The 15,950-nt window shown below is 36.8% G+C and overlaps 1 protein-coding gene across 1 annotated transcript; it reads right to left on the bottom strand.

The window, feature by feature from the left end:
* Nucleotides 1-4,864: 4,864 nt before the first annotated feature.
* Nucleotides 4,865-14,506, bottom strand: LOC311091144 (calcium-activated chloride channel regulator 3A-1-like). Its single transcript, XM_084126931.1, has 14 exons — nucleotides 14,243-14,506; nucleotides 13,864-14,001; nucleotides 13,624-13,765; nucleotides 13,361-13,466; nucleotides 13,107-13,275; nucleotides 10,669-10,899; nucleotides 10,330-10,557; nucleotides 10,051-10,231; nucleotides 9,813-9,919; nucleotides 9,504-9,719; nucleotides 9,016-9,280; nucleotides 8,752-8,916; nucleotides 6,750-6,974; nucleotides 4,865-6,600 (listed from the first exon to the last, which is right to left on the bottom strand). Exons 1-14 carry the CDS (start codon nucleotides 14,393-14,395, stop codon nucleotides 6,152-6,154), a joined length of 2,775 nt encoding a protein of 924 aa, XP_083983057.1. The 5' UTR covers nucleotides 14,396-14,506; the 3' UTR covers nucleotides 4,865-6,151.
* Nucleotides 14,507-15,950: the final 1,444 nt, after the last annotated feature.

Below are 15,950 nucleotides of genomic sequence, written 5' to 3'. Positions count from 1 at the left end.
GTTCTGTTCAGGACCACATTGCGTTTGTCTATAATGTTGCAGCATTGCTGAGTCAGTGTTTGGACTTCAGCTCTGGCTTTACACTGATGGCTTTAGTGTCTCTCTATGAGTTCAACCAGTTCTTTAAATTATCTTACACAGATGGACGAACGCGAAATATGCTTGATGCTAGCTCTGTGATATATGCGAAGTTCGCCAAACATCACCATGATTATGAGGCGGAGGAGGACGAAAAGTGCCATCATTGCAGCCTGTGCATTTGCTTCAGTTATTGTGTGCGAGAGAGATCAGGACTGGTGGGTGCATATTGTGGTGAGCTTTAACGAGAAGCAGTGGGTCCGAAATTTTAGGATGAGCAAGCCAACCTTTGATATGTTGTGTCAACGTTTGTCCACATTCCTCTCCTACGACGACACAACGTTTCGACAGGCCATCCGTCCCTTTGCAGACGCGCATCAGGGTTGCTCTTGTCATTAAACCGCGGAGAAGTAGCCTAATGCCTCCGAAAATCTGATCAGCCTGTTTACATGACAGTCGCATTGGCACATATCCGATTTATATCTGATTTATTTCCACATATGAATGAGGCCTGAAACCGATCTCGAAATATCTGAATGCATGTGTTTTTTTTCCTGTTTACACTGTCATAGAACACATCCGATCTGTGTCACATATGAGCAAAAAATCTGAATTGGGTTACATTTCACTTGTAAACGAGGCCTTCGAGCTGTTACACACTACATGAAAGGTCATTTTCAAAAATCCATAATAGGGGCATAATAAGGGCACTTTAATTTTCCTTGCTTTTATTTTGTGATTATTTTAATTCCTTACTGTGTAAAGCACTTTTAATTGCCGTGTATGACGTGCTATATAAATAAAACTGCCTTGCCTAATGTTGCATCACAATAAATAAATAAAATGGATGTAATTGATTGTGAGAGTGAATAAAGAATACGCTGATGTACATGGACTCAAGTCGCTTTTTTGTAATTTATTAAATTCAATAGCATTCATGTAAAATATAAATAATAAAATAGTGTAAAATGGACATAATACTGTAAAATGAAATTGCGGTATGGACATCATACTGTAAAATTAAATTGCAGTAAGGGCATCTTACTATAAAATTTAATTGCAGTAAGGGCATCATACTGTAAAATTAAATTGCGGTAAGGGCATCTTACTGTAAAATTAAATTGCGGTAATGGCATCATACCGTAAAACACATTTACAGGTAAGCTACTGTAAAGGGGAACTTACAGTAACTTACTGGCAATAGTGCTGCCAGTAAGTTACCGCAAAAATACGATAAAATGTCTAACAGTGTACAGTTTCCATCGCCTACCAACAGACGAGGAATGCAAAAAAATGTGGCTGAAAAACCTAAACTTAAAGAGACCACCTAAAACACTGTGTGTGTGTTAATTTAATTTTGTCGACAAAAAACCAACGGAGGAAAACTCACATCCTACTTTGTGGTTGGGCTACGAAAGACCACCAGAAAAGAGACATCGGGTCCTCAAAAGGATTGACAGCAGTGCCACGAGAACATCAGGTATGATTTCAGATGTAGGGAGGACACAGCATTGTAGTGCTTGTCCGGTAACGTTAATGGCAACCAGTTAGTTTGACTGCTTTCTGTAAATCTTAAAATGTAAGGCAGCTTATGGCACGGATTGCAGGGCAGTATGTTTACAGTACACAGTTTTTTGAGTGTAGAAAAAACGCTGATAGAGTTTTGATAGAGAGAAACAAGAAACAATTTTTAGTTTCACTGTTATTTATTTAATTAATCGACCTACTAATCTCTGTGTAAAAATAATATGATGCTGCCATATTTCTAAAGTCATTTTTACACCCCTGTAAATAGGCTCCTAATCTCAGATTTAAAAAGATTTTTTTGACCCCTCTACAAAATAGTGCATTATTCAGAAAATATACATCTATGACATTTAATATTTTGACTTTAATCACTATTTATGTTTTTGTCTTTCTTCAGAAAAAAAATATTAACAAAATCAAAAAATTGAGCCGGGAAGTTTCTGAAATTTGGTTGATTTGACACAGAATTACCCTTCTCAGAAACTAAAGCTAAAATGCATATCATAAAAACTGAATGTGTTAGCAGCACAATCCAATAATGATGAAGTGATTATATCTCTTATGCCCTAATAACTGTGAACTGTATTGTTACCCTCAGATGAGCTTGATGGGTCGGAAGAGATGGATCGAGGTGAGGAGCCGTGCTCTACATTAAAGCCCTCCTGTGATGCCCAAACACAGTGGTCAGACCCAGAGATGGAGGACCACACCTATTCAAAAGGGCCAACCATCACCTGCAGAGCGAGCACTACACCATCCCCAGAATTATCATGCCCTGTTGCAGATAGTATTTTGAAGGGTGATGCTGACTCCCTCTTGTATACAGGGATTCCACTCATTGCGTTTCACACCCTTGTAATTGCCTACAACCATTTGCTCCTACTTCTTCATCCATGCCTGTTGTGGACCAAATCCTAATAACCTTAATGAAACTAAGGCAAAACTTTGTCATGGCTGATTTAGCACGAAGATTTAAAACGTCGCAAGGTCAGGTCAGCAAGACTGTTGGAATCTGGATAGACATAATGTCTGAACACACCAAGGATCTTGTTATCTGCATGGTTGCCTCGTGAAACAATCAAAGCTATGTTGCCCTAAGCTTTTAAAGAACACTTTTCAAACACAACCTGTGTAATTGACTGCTCAGAGACTGTCTTACAGAAAGCCAAAAACCTGGACTCTAGAAGTGAATCATACAGCCACTACTATGCCAACAACACTGTGAAATATTTAGTGGCAATTTCTCCCTCTGGAATAATCATGTTCATTTCAGATGCTTTTGGTGGCAAATGCAGTGACCGGTACATAACACAGAACTCAGGGTTTCTGGACTATTTGTGTGCTGGAGATGAGGTGACGGGGGATCGTGGTTTCACAATCAGGGATTTGCTGGAGGAGCATAGAGTGAACTTAATCATTCCAGCATTTACACGCAAAGGATGCCAGCTGACCAACGAGGAGGTAACGCATACATGGCGCATTGCTCACGCCCGCATTCATGTTGAACGGGCAATAAGGCGTCTGAAGGTGTACAAGATTCTTTTGCAAACAGTGGCAATTAGCTTGATCCCAAAAATTGATAAAATGCTCAAGATCTGTGCTGGTCTAGTGAATTTAAGAGGCGAGCTTATTTCAAGTGAAAAGTAAGAACGAGAAGACATTTATTATTGCACTCCAACACACACACACACACACACACACACACACACACACACACACATTCATTTCACATTTTTTTATGATACAATGTATTATCTAACTTTTGTATCTAACACATCAATATACCTTTCTAATGCCTTGCGTTTTTAATACTTTTTTCTTGTTTTTATTTTAACTACATTTTTGTTTTCCTATTGATGCTTTCATTCAGTCTTGATGTTTGTGGTGTGTACAAGTTATAACACCTGGTATCAGCTTACTGTATTTTCAAAAGATCCAGGTATTTAGGGCAGAGCTTCAATTTCTTTGCAACAAAATCATCCACTAATCTTGGAAGCATGTGTGAAAAAAAAAAATTCTGGAGGGGTTTCATGTGTGCATCTGCATATTTTTTGTCAAATGAAATGTCTAACTCCAGGTGCTCATTTGATGTCCAGATAACCAGCTTGCAGCTCTGCAGCCCCAGGCATATCATTGTCAGCTGGATCTGGAAATAAAATGGCTTACATTTTGTTATAATGAGTATCAACAAGTATCTCTCCCATTAGTTCAAATCTTAAAAAATAAATAAAAAATCACCCACCTGGAGGTAGTGTCCACTTTGCCCATTGGGAAGGATGAGATACTTCCCATCACTTAAGCATCTGATGTCACCATTTGGCCGACTAAGAAATTCTGCAAATGACATGGCACTCTTTAGGGGACACTTTATCTCAAGAAGCTGTGTTGAGTCCAAAATTCCATCTGGGCTGGCTCCAAACCAGGGATGGTCAGGACACACCACCAGGCCTTTCCTCTCCACAGTGTGCCCATGAGCCTCCATGAGCTGTATGACTATGTCCTCATTTTCTTTTCCATATTTAGTTGCAGTATTGCCAGTGAAGGTGGGATGCAAGTGTTCATTCAGGAATATTTGTGGGTTAGTAGTGCTCCGTTTGGGAGCTCTCTTTGCTGTGCTCGCAGTCAATCGCAGCTTCCTTGCATCATGCCAAAGTTGTGATGCACTCTGTACCTGTGTCTCTTCAGTCAACTTCTCCATCTGAGCAGGGCTTAGTTGAATATAGGTTTCATAAAAAGTGAGACACTTCTTACAGGTTAGTGCTGTTCCATGTTCTGTATGTGGTATCTGTAGATCACACTGGCTCTGAGAAGACTCATTATTCTCTACATCTAATCTGTAACACAGCTGAAGGAGACCATCCGTCTGTAGATTAAATAGTGGGGCCATCACAGAAGAACTGACATAAGTTTTAAATTCTGAGTGATCCTTGAAAAGTTTGGGGGGTGCTTCTGTGGATGACACACTTAGGGGATCTGGTGCTGATGAGCCTGGATGAATGTGGGTCTGGTTTATGACATTTAAAATGAATGTGCTTCAACCTTTTTCTGCTCTACATTCTGCCTTGTGCCTGCATTCCACTTCCTCTGCACATTAGTACATGATATCCCTGTCTTTCCCTGTCTGACTGCATTCTCAACCTACATTAGAAAATGTTCCATTATAAAATACACTCAGCAGTTCCAAGCTGATTCAATTAAATTAACATTTATTTGTATGTAAAATCCACATTTATTTATTTATTTATTTATTTGCCTTTCACAATACAAATCATTTAAAAGCAGCTTTACAGAAAATGCATTACAATTACAATTTAGAGTGATTTTTTTTATCAGAGGTGACTGTGTGTAATGTCTTTCATAAATGTGCATATACATAGGCCTACTATTCACACAGTTATCTAATAATGTATTAATCTAATGCAGAAACTGAGCACATTGAAGTAATGAATACACGTTTGTTAAGGAATAGGTTATAACAATTTATTAAGATGTAACAAGCAAACTGACATTACAAAACTATCCAAAGTATCAACATTTTACCTTCCAAAGTATTGCAGCTGCGTGGCTGCAAGATCGCCCTGGTCCCGCAACACATGAACACCCTGCCGTTTGTATTTCACCTGACGATTAAACTAAAACCCAGGCCTGGTGATGTGAAACTTTAAGGCTCTGACTAGGCTCTATGTCTGCTTTAAGATAGACAAGATTGTGTCCCACCTCCTCTAACAAAACGCAACCGACTTTATTGCTGTGAAAGTACTGATAAGCTTCGGAGCTTTTCAGATTGTTCATCGCTTCACCATCCGTAGCAACAGAGTCAATAAAGTAGCTAAATATACTCGTGTAAGTTATCTGAGGCCACTTCTTCAGGTCGTCCTCCCATCCCCCAACAGTAGAAGGCAGAGGTATAATAACATTATTCTGTTTGAGGTGTAACAAGCTGTGTTCCCACATGTTTAAGTTACCGCTTATGACCGTAACCATGGAAAACGCTGGTTCCGGTTCAGTGACAGTACGCGCCGGAAGTCGCGCCCATAATTCGTACAAAGCGTCATGGGGCGTAGGAAAAGTGTGGATAGACAGGAACTAAACTGAGCCTTACTGACAGTCTGGGAACAGAGGTGCTGCAAAAATGCCAAATGTGGAAAAAATAAAGTGTTTTTTGAGAATTTAAGCATGACAACCTAGTAGAGCCCACTATGAAAAATAGCATAATACGTCGCCATTTAAAATTAAAAGAATGAATCAACTAAAAATGTGTTTTAAATAATCATGACAAGTTTAATACATGCCTTTTATTGTACAGAAATGTTTTTGTTCATTTGTATTTAAAGGTGCTCACATTTCAGAGGAAGATAAATCGATTGAGAATCAACTATAAATGAGAATTCTAAATGAGATAGCAATACATTTATAAATAATATTAAAAAGTTAGAAAGTCTGTTTGATAGAGATGATTATTGTAAGAAATATTCTTAAGTAGTTGGATGCATGGTTAAGTTAAATTTACACATAAGTATTGATTTCAATTTTTTCTATCAGATTGTTAATTCTCGATATTCCAGATAAAGCGTTTTCTGCGTCTCACTGCCCATCTGGTTACAGCAACAACAAAACATATGACCATAGTTACCACACACAAAGAAATGACAAGAACTGTCAAATTCATGCCTGGGTTTGATATTCCTTGGGGTTTTGGATCAGGTTGGGGTTTTGGTTGGGGTTTTGGATCAGGTTGGGGTTTTGGATCAGGGAGGATCTTTGAAGCTTGAGCAATGTTGGAGGTTTCAGATTTCGCTTTTTCTTCGTCTTCAGACTGAACTGCAAAGAACAATGTGGTGCCATTTTGGATTGTGAAACTGAAATTGAATGAATGCTGTTCAACTGATCCAGCCTCGTGCGGTGAGACGGCAGTTGTGTTGACTGCATGACCATTGCTGAAGCTTTCTCGAAGCATTTGAAGGTCATAGCTCCACCTGATCTCATAGAATTTTGCTTAAAGGAAAAGAAACATGCCACAAAGACAATAAAATTTACATTATTTCCTGATCTAAATTTGAAACTATTTTATGTTGTCAGTGAAGATGTTAAAGAAATGAAAAACCTTGTATTTTAAATTCTGGTATAGTAATTGTGTGCTTTACCTGTCCCTTGGTCGAGGTCCTCACCAGGAGCCGTCCAGCTGAGAAGCACAGAGTTCTCCCGGATCTCAGCACTCAGATCTGTGATTTTGTTAGGTGGGAAGTTTGGTGGAGTTGAGCCTGTAAGCGTCACCTCAAAACTCTCTCCAGTGGCTGTTCTAGTAAAGCTTCCGACCTCAAGTGGTTCCTCAGAAACTGGAGGCTTTGGAGGGTTCAGCTCTACCACACCTGAAATTAGAGGAACCACCTGAATCTGCTTGATTCTGTCTGAAGCAGCTTTGTAGCTAAATATAATGACATTTATGTTGTTAGTTTCAGTTTGTGCATGAATTTATGGACTCTTTCTGCAGGTTACATACAGTAGATACAATAGAAGTTCCTGAACGAGTGTGTAACTGAATCTTTACCTCAAACGATTTGTTCAAAACAATCATTCACTCAGGAACTAAACTTTGAGTCAAGCTGCAGGGTCCCTACATAGTCCCTTTGCTCTCTATATTCACCGAGCACAGGATAACTGTTGAAGATTATTTCACTTGACTAAATGCAACTTCATCAAACATAGACTACATTTTGAGGTATGATGGCCCAATAATACTTCTGTAAATAATTATAATATAAATAACCATACGTTTGTCTAATTGTCATGATCCCAGCCTGTTTTCCCATGGTCTTGAGTGGACTTTTATGTTATTTTGTTTTCTGCACCATGTTTTATAGTCCTTTGTAGTTTTCTTGTTGATTAGTTTTTAGATTTTTCCCAGGTGTGTCTTGTTTGCCCATTACCCCTTGTGCATTTAAACCCCAGTGTTTCTTGTGTTCCTTGTCAAGTCTTGTCCTACACGTATGTATGTTTGGTGCACTCATTCTCTGGTTCCTTGGTTCCCTGTTCTCCATGTTTGATTTGTTATTATGTTTATTCCTTTTATTAATCTCACTTTAAATTCACCCTATATTTCAGTAATATAGCCTACAATACATCCATATGTATTTGTAAAAATGTATTATTAATTTAAATATAAATTGTTATATTTGAATGTGATAAATATCTGTTGTGGTGTTTAACACATTCAAATATGACAATTTATATTTAAATTAATAATACATTTTTACAAATACATATGGATGTATTGTAGGCTATATTACTGAAATATAGGGTGAATTTAAATGTAATTTGGTTGTACTATGGATATGTCTATGATTTTATTTGATCGTAATCAAGATAGTTGCATTATGATTTTTGTATCTTGCACACTTTATACCCACAAACAGCTGCATACAAAACACACATTGGATTAATTAAACACAATAAGAGGCTCAACTTCTTTTTCCCCCGGTTTCACAGACAAGGCTTAAGCTAGTCCTAGATAGAATGCATGTTTGAGCTGTTTTAACGGAAAGCAACTTGCACTGACAAATTGTAAAATAGCTGAAATTGTTTTGTCTCAAGATGCACCCCAGTAATGTTTTTTTAAAGGCACATTTATAAAAGCTACTTAAATGCCCTAATTGAACTAAAGCCTAATCCTGGCTTAATCTAAGCCCTGTCTGTGAAACCGGGCCTTTATTTTTTATTTTATACAAACTTTAAAGTGTTGGAGTGATGCGGAATAACTGGTGGGCACATTTTGTTTTCCACTTCCTGTGAAGTGATGTATCGGTGTAACCTTTATAATCCCTATATGCCATTTGCAGTGCCCTTCGAACTGAGTAACACTTAAGATGTTGGATTAGTTGATCAGAATTCACTTGTTCAAAAACTGATTCATTCAGAAGTTACTTTACAAACAATTCTGCTTTGGCTTTGTTTGGAACTATAGTTGCTTGAAAAAAATTGAACGTAACTAGCAATATTGTGTCTAAAACTCAAGTTATCCGGTACTCAAGTTTTTATTGAACTACTGTATAACATCAGACTCGCGATTGTGCTGTTGGTCTAAATGTAAGTTTTTCTTTTCAGATGTGATCAAATTTAAATGTATTTTCAAAATGATCAAGGGTTTACCGTTTACCACATATCCAGGTACATATGGGGCACCACTCTTTTTTTTTTTAGTAAATCTGGCTTGTCCATCTTGATTCTTCACTCTCACTTTCAAGCTGCTTCTCCCTTGTTCGAACTTTGTGAAATATCTGGAATAGACGCCATCATTTTGAACAACATCAGCCCCTGAAAAAGATGGATCTCTTATATAATTTGGAAATGTACCTTATTTATTTATATTTTAAGTTAAGTCCACACTTGGAACAAGAATGATGGGTAATTTACATGCTCCATTGTCCAGGAGTTGAAATGTTTGTGCAGACCCAGATTCAGACTCCAGTGTAGCCCACACTTCAGCATTTATTACAGGCTTGTAATTCTGACTGACCTCAGCAAACATTATCATGGGTTTAGTGCCGTCACTTGACTGCTGGTTCATGCGGGTTTTGACTATGATAGGGGGAACATCAGCACGCGCCGCTTGACTCGTTACTGTTATAGTCAGAGACTGAAGTGATGGACTTTGGATGCTGTACTTCCAGTCCCCAGTCTACCAAACACATGGAGAGTAAAAGCAGAAAAATAAGGGTTTGCTGTAAGTGTATTAGCTGAATCATCTTAGTCTGAAGTTGTTGTTGAACATATTTTGATAATGTTTATCTAAAACTCTTGGCCCAGATGTCTTTAATTATATTATAATAGTTCATGTTTAGCCTACATGTTTATGGTCTGAACTATAAACTTAAATAACTGATTCATAAAAGCTGTCATACCTCTGCAGTTCCTGGAAGTTTTAAGGTGAATGTTTTGAGAGATACTTCATGACTCATGTGTGTCTCACTGTAGATTGAGCCACTTGGTGACTGTATGGAAATGCTTGGAAAACTTTTTTCATAGATTATTACAAAGTTGGTTTTGTTACCAACAGTCTGATCCACTGTTACTGTCCCATTGAACCAGCCTGATGTTTTTTCTCCAACACTTTCTAGCTAAAGAATATAAATGAAAAAAACTTTAAAAAACACAATATCAATGACACTCTTAAAGTAATAATTTCATCAATGAGCGATCACTTGCCAAACCTGAACTGTTTCTTTTGTGTAATCTCCAGTTGATAATGTAAACGAAGCAAACGCATCCATTAACTGGTTGGAGGTGATGTCATCAGTGGATATGATAAATTTTCCCCCTATTTTCATCATGGAACAATTTTGCATTACATACTAAGTTGGCACTATCATTTACTCTTTTTTTGGTACTCAATATTAGTAATATCATTTACTCAGATACAGATACTTATTCATTTATTTTTTTACTTACCAGTGCGTTCTGCCATTTCCATCAGTGCTTTAGCTGCACTGGGACCTAAAGCTAGTGTGTGTATAATGGCACCACTGTTTATTGCCTCCGGACTACAACTATTAATGTCGTCCGTCGCCTCACCGTCTGTCAGAAAAATGATTTCATCTCCTAATGCATCCCCATTGTCTTTTGTAAGTACCTGATGTTTAGAAAATAGAGAGCATTAGTCACTATATATATATATATATATAAACTTTTCACATATTACAAACATAAAATTAACAATTAATATAGCACCTCTAAGCCCAGATGGAGGCCTTTACAAATGTTTGTAGATCCTGAGTCTGACTGGCCCGGCAACATTTTGATGAGCTTCTCTCGTGTGGAGTCGCTGTCAATAGTAGTCAAGGGGCTCCGAGTATTAGCATTAGTACTAAAGGTTACAATTCCAACACTGGCTTGATCCTCAATGATGCTCCGCAGGAAATGTGTGGCAGCCTGCTGCTGTCGAAGGATTCTGGAGCCCTAGAAAACGGAACTCATTTCAGAGCATTGGTACTCAAGTGTGTAAAGGATAAAATTATGCAGACACTCTTGTTTCAAATGAAGTTCAGTTTTTTTTTAACGTTTGCATACTTGCATGCTTCCTGAGATATCAAGGATGAGACAAACAACCCGTTGCAATCGTTGCACAACTTTGAAAGATGGCTTTGGTGGAGAGGACTGCATTGGTTTTAGAGAACGAAGTGTGTCTTTATCCACAGAATCCTCAAATATTACGGTCCATGTTGATTTGTTGCCACATTTTTCATTTTGTGAGTTTGGGGCTTCATAATTGTGTTCGTTTGCTTGACAAAATGTGATCACCTAAAAAACAAAATTTGTCACTAAGTAAACAGTAATATGTCATAAAACACTCAGTTTCACTCAGTGTATTCCTTTTAAACAGGGAGTAAAAAACAACAACTTATATTATATTTAAAGATTATATTTGTGTCCTCAGATTAGAGCGCTGCATTGGGATTCGCAGGAGCGGGCAGTTTTACCTTTGCTGCATGTTGGAGTGGGCCGTCAAAAAAGATAGAGTAAGATTGCAACAGTGCATTCAATCAAATATTGTGCCTTGTTAGGTCACCAGAGTTTAACTGTATGTGTGTGTGTGTGTGTGTGTTACACATACGTTTAAACGTTTTTAGGCTCCACTAGTTGTGATGTTTTGTTTTAACAGTTGATAGAGTTTTATAATATGGAAGGCATTTTCTGCCAAATTTAAATAAATAAATTAAATGATTAAAATTAAAACCAGATTAACGATTTCATTACAGAAAACAGTACGCAAAATATGTGACAAAATTGAGAATGAAATTAAATGATTTCATTTTCACAGCATTATCCGTCAAATTGAAAAATAAAATGCAATTGGTGATTTCACATTTCATTTTCACTACAGTCTCGAGGCTAGACTGCCAATACTAAAATGAAAAGCCAAACGTGAAAAAGAAACTACAAATACAGTTTTTACAATGCTCTTTAGTAACGCTCACGCAATAATAGTGATACAATTCAAATACAAATGTAAATTTTCGTTTTCATTTTAATTCCTCTTTTATTTCACAGTTTTCATTTTCGTTTTCATTTTCAAAGACAACCTGCATGCAAATTCGATGTTAATGAGTGGGTGTGGCTTATTCTAGTAACAGCGCTGAGACACGCCTTCTGTAAAGCGAAGTCGTCGACGTCCCGTGTGCATGAGTTGAATGTGTGAAACGAAATTATTTAAATGTGATTATATTGTGATCGAGACGACGAGATATGGCGAAATCTGTTAGTGAGCTTTTGCAGGAAGCTGCCGCAGCATTAGAACATAGAAACAACCAGCCTGACCATGTTAGTTATGATGTTAGACTCAGACTAGACCATAATCGACGATGAGGTTCATTCATGTATTAGGCTGTTTTGGAAATTCAACTATTTGGGTGTACAAAGGTCTTAGTAACACAATTTCTACAACAATTATAGCCAGACATTAATACCCGCTAGCTTTGTTTCATATTCGCGTCGTGCCTAACAACGCCCTTCAGCCGTGACTTATTCAGATACAGCAGTGCTGTATATGAAACAGTGGCCGAGATTCTCGGTTAAAGCCAGTGGCTATTAATGTCTGGCTATAATTGTTGTAGAAATTGTGTTACTAAGACTTCTGTACACCCAAATAGTTGAATTTCCAAAACAGCCTAATACATGAATGGTCTAGTCTGAGTCTAACATCATAACTAACATGGTCAGGCTGGTTGTTTCCATGTTCTAATGCTGCAGCTTCCCGCAAAAGCTCACTAACAGATTTCGCCATATCTTGTCGTCTCGATTACAATATAATCACATTTAAATAATTTTGTTTCACACATTCAACTCATGCACACGGGACGTCGACGACTTAGCTTTACAGAAGGCGTGTTTCAGCACCGTTACTAGAATAAGCCACACCCACTCATTAACATATAATTTGCATGCAGGTTGTCTTTGAAAATGAAAACGAAAATGAAAACTGTGAAATAAAAGAGGAATTAAAATGAAAACGAAAATTTACATTTGTATTTGAATTGTGTCACTATTATAAAATTTTAATTTTAATCATTTAATTTATTTATTTAAATTTGGCAGAAAATGCCTTCCATATTATAAGGCTAATAAAAACTTTTAAACTTAAAAGTTAAAAAATAAATAAACTTGTGTCGCGCCTGCGCTGCATTTGCATGTATGATAGGGCCCTATATCTCAAAGTCTGACAATCCAAAAAAAATGTATTAGCTTCTTGTAATTCAAACTTTATACTTTGCAAATGTAACTTATCAAGCAGATGTTGCAAACTGAAATTGATGTAGATAATAATTATGGGATGTAACATCCAATTGACTTGGTAAACAAAAGAAGACAGTCCAAGTCCCCAGGACAGTGGCCCCTTTGGACCATGGTCATAAATTAATTTACTAGAACTCATGTACTGTAAGTTGTAGGTTACTAGTTACTAAAATAATTTTCCGGAATGTGTGGAAACATGTAAAATCTGTACTTGCAGAATCCAGGCTTGGTAGGAACATTATGGAGCTGTTTGTGTTTTGATTTTTGTCTGGAAAAAACATGCACCCCTCGGTAGGTAGGGAAGTTTGTGGATCAATGAGACATTCTTGAAGAGATCCATCAGCAGTACGTTCATAATACTGGCCTTGAATGCTTTTGCTACACCTAAAAATATGCAATAAATCAATAGTGATTGTAATTTCCAAAGACATTTAAAAAATATCTCTTCTTTTAATTAACAGTTTATGACCTTGTAACTTCAATATTGCCATTAGAGAGGTAGAATGGCTTGGCTTCACTGTATTCATCATAAACGCCCCATCTCAGATGAGCCCATTCATGAACCAAGACCCTTCCTGCAAACAAACAAACTGCTAGTAAAACAAACAGACTACCATATTAATATTGTCACGGTTAGTTGAGGCAATGACATAGGACATATATAGGAAAAAACAGAAAGCTGCACAAAACCAACTCAAAGTCAAAGTCTCAACTCACAGACCAAACATTCACCTCTTGATCCATAAAGCTGAATGACATTGTCATTTAGTAGGAAGTTTGGAGTGAAAAGAATGTAATCTCCCTCTTTTCCACATTCACCATACTGATGAGTATATGGCTCAGCTGAATTAGCGTTTTCGATTTTTATTTTGGCCTGTGTTTGACATAGAGATCGGGTCAGCAATATCATATGTGAATGAAATGAATGGAAATTAATATTTTTGCAAGATATAATGCCATAAATCTCTGTACCTTTTCAAAGGACTCTGTTCTTGCTCTGGTAAATTCCTTACTATTCCAGTGAGATGGAACCAGTATTGTAGCATCTTTAAAATAGACTTTTTTATCCAATGCTTGATGAAGATGAAGCGACCCTTCAGTGACCATGTCCTGTCAGAAGGAAAGTGAAAAGATAAAATGAGAAAAAAACTCTGCTCAGTGTATTTATTCAAAAGTAATTATTATTTCATTTGTGCATTCACAAATACTGTTAACAAATTGTGATTATATACTGTGTATTTCTAAGATAAAAAAAAATAAAACAGAATCTTTTATGACATCTTTCATAAAATCCTCTAAAACAATGAATGCACATAAAGTTTGTTAAATAGACAAAAATAAGCATATTCACCTTGATTTTATCAATGAGCGTGTTATCCTCTGGTACTTTTGAACTGATCGCAATGGTAATGTCAACATAACCACCATCTACATCTAGTTTGATTCCAGTGGAGGTGGACGCCAGCAACGTCCATAATAAGACAAACACCGTTCTTGAGTCCATAGCTGTAGAGTTTAGATGAACAGCAACTCCTGAAACCCCATTTTGAACAATTTCACAAATGATCTTAATGCTGATCAGAGATAAGTGGGTGTGTGCTTCAGTGTCATGCAGGGGTGTGACTATTCTGCCAACATCATGGCCCATTTAAAACATAAGATGCATATACTTCATATACTAAATTTGCTCTCAAGGCTGGTACATTTGTAAATTGTTGGCTGACTCTTAATTAGTTTACTTGGTGCAATATAATGTTGTAGTGCATTGATATTCATTGTCAGCTAGACGTTTTGGGTGGGTGCTTCTCTCAAAAACAAGGAGAGAGCATGTTACAGTGAACAGACGTAATTCTACTTAAATCTCATAAGCTTCATTCAAATCGTTTAATATTTGGAAGGATAAATATTGATTAATAACTTGATTACAAACCACTCAAAAGGATATATATTGAAGCAGCAGTGAATTCAAGAATCCACCCCTTCCATATGGGCTCAAAAGATTGCATTAAAACAGGAAACAGATTAAATGTGTGTGTGTGTATTAAGTAAAAACTCAACTAGAGACTTGAAAACAATTTTAAAATTAACTTTATTTTTTTTTTACATCTATTAATATTATCTTATTTTTTACCTTGTCATTATTGTCAAGTATTAAAGTGGGGAAATGATGCGAATGCTCAAAGTTCATAATTAAGTTGTTCTGCTTTAAAATACGAGCTCAACAGGTAATATGTGTACTCTAGATTGTACATTAAATCAACCCAATTGCCACTAGACTTTTGGAGGACAAAGCCTGAATTTGGGAATGTTTTATGAACCCACAAACTCACTTTCAGATACATATGCGCGCACACACCTAAGAAGGAATCCGAGACACAGAAGCCGGAAGGGCAGGACGAATAATATTTGGGAAACAGTGCCTGCAGCGGAAAACTCTGCCCGGGTTGATACTGATGATTCATGTTATGTGTTTTATCATTACCATCAACGGACATGGTCATATGTTTTCAATTCTCTTGGAAAAAAACCCAAGCAATTGAAAATTGTTAAATGTTATGTGTTTTCACTTCTCTTGGAAAAACCCAAGCAATGCTAAAGAGGAACAAAATGTAACCCTGTTCCATATATAATCTCTGCTTTTTGAAATTGAGTTGTTGCATTTTTGATTCTGAAGGCTAGTGCATCCAAGAGAAGAAATTAGTTCTTTCTCTAATCTTTTTGCTCAATTTGCTCTGCTGTATTAATCCAACTTGTATTACTCAAAAGAGAACAAGTATTATTTTTACATTTATTGCGTGAACTGCTTACAAGGCAAATTAGTCTTTGTAATATCCTCTTATACAGGACTGCCCTGTTAAGGTTGGATAAGCTGAATTATTATATCCTGTAATTTGTGATATCTTTGATACGAATATTAATCATTGTGTAACCAGTTATAAAAATCGTTTGTTTAAATAAATTTTTATTTCATAAAGACAAACACCGTTTGATTTTTATATCAGCTTGCAGTTCCATAAGTGATATTAAAAGCACATTAGTACTTCTGGTATTATCACAGC

This window comes from Abramis brama, assembly GCF_963993115.1.
Source record: "Abramis brama genome assembly, chromosome: 10".
Lineage (NCBI taxonomy): Eukaryota > Metazoa > Chordata > Actinopteri > Cypriniformes > Leuciscidae > Abramis > Abramis brama.
Note: the sequence above shows the minus strand (reverse complement) of the source record. Positions and strands in the feature narration are given on the sequence as shown.

Coding starts and splice junctions, on each gene's coding strand:
- LOC311091144 (XM_084126931.1), bottom strand. CDS start 14,395: ATGGACTCAAGAACGGTGTTTGTCTTATTATGGACGTTGCTGGCGTCC. Junction 10,900..13,106: donor TCCTACCAAGCCTGGATTCT/GCAAGTACAGAT, acceptor TTTGTTTTTTAG/GTGATCACATTTTGTCAAGC. Junction 9,281..9,503: donor AACTTCCAGGAACTGCAGAG/GTATGACAGCTT, acceptor TGTGTTTGGTAG/ACTGGGGACTGGAAGTACAG.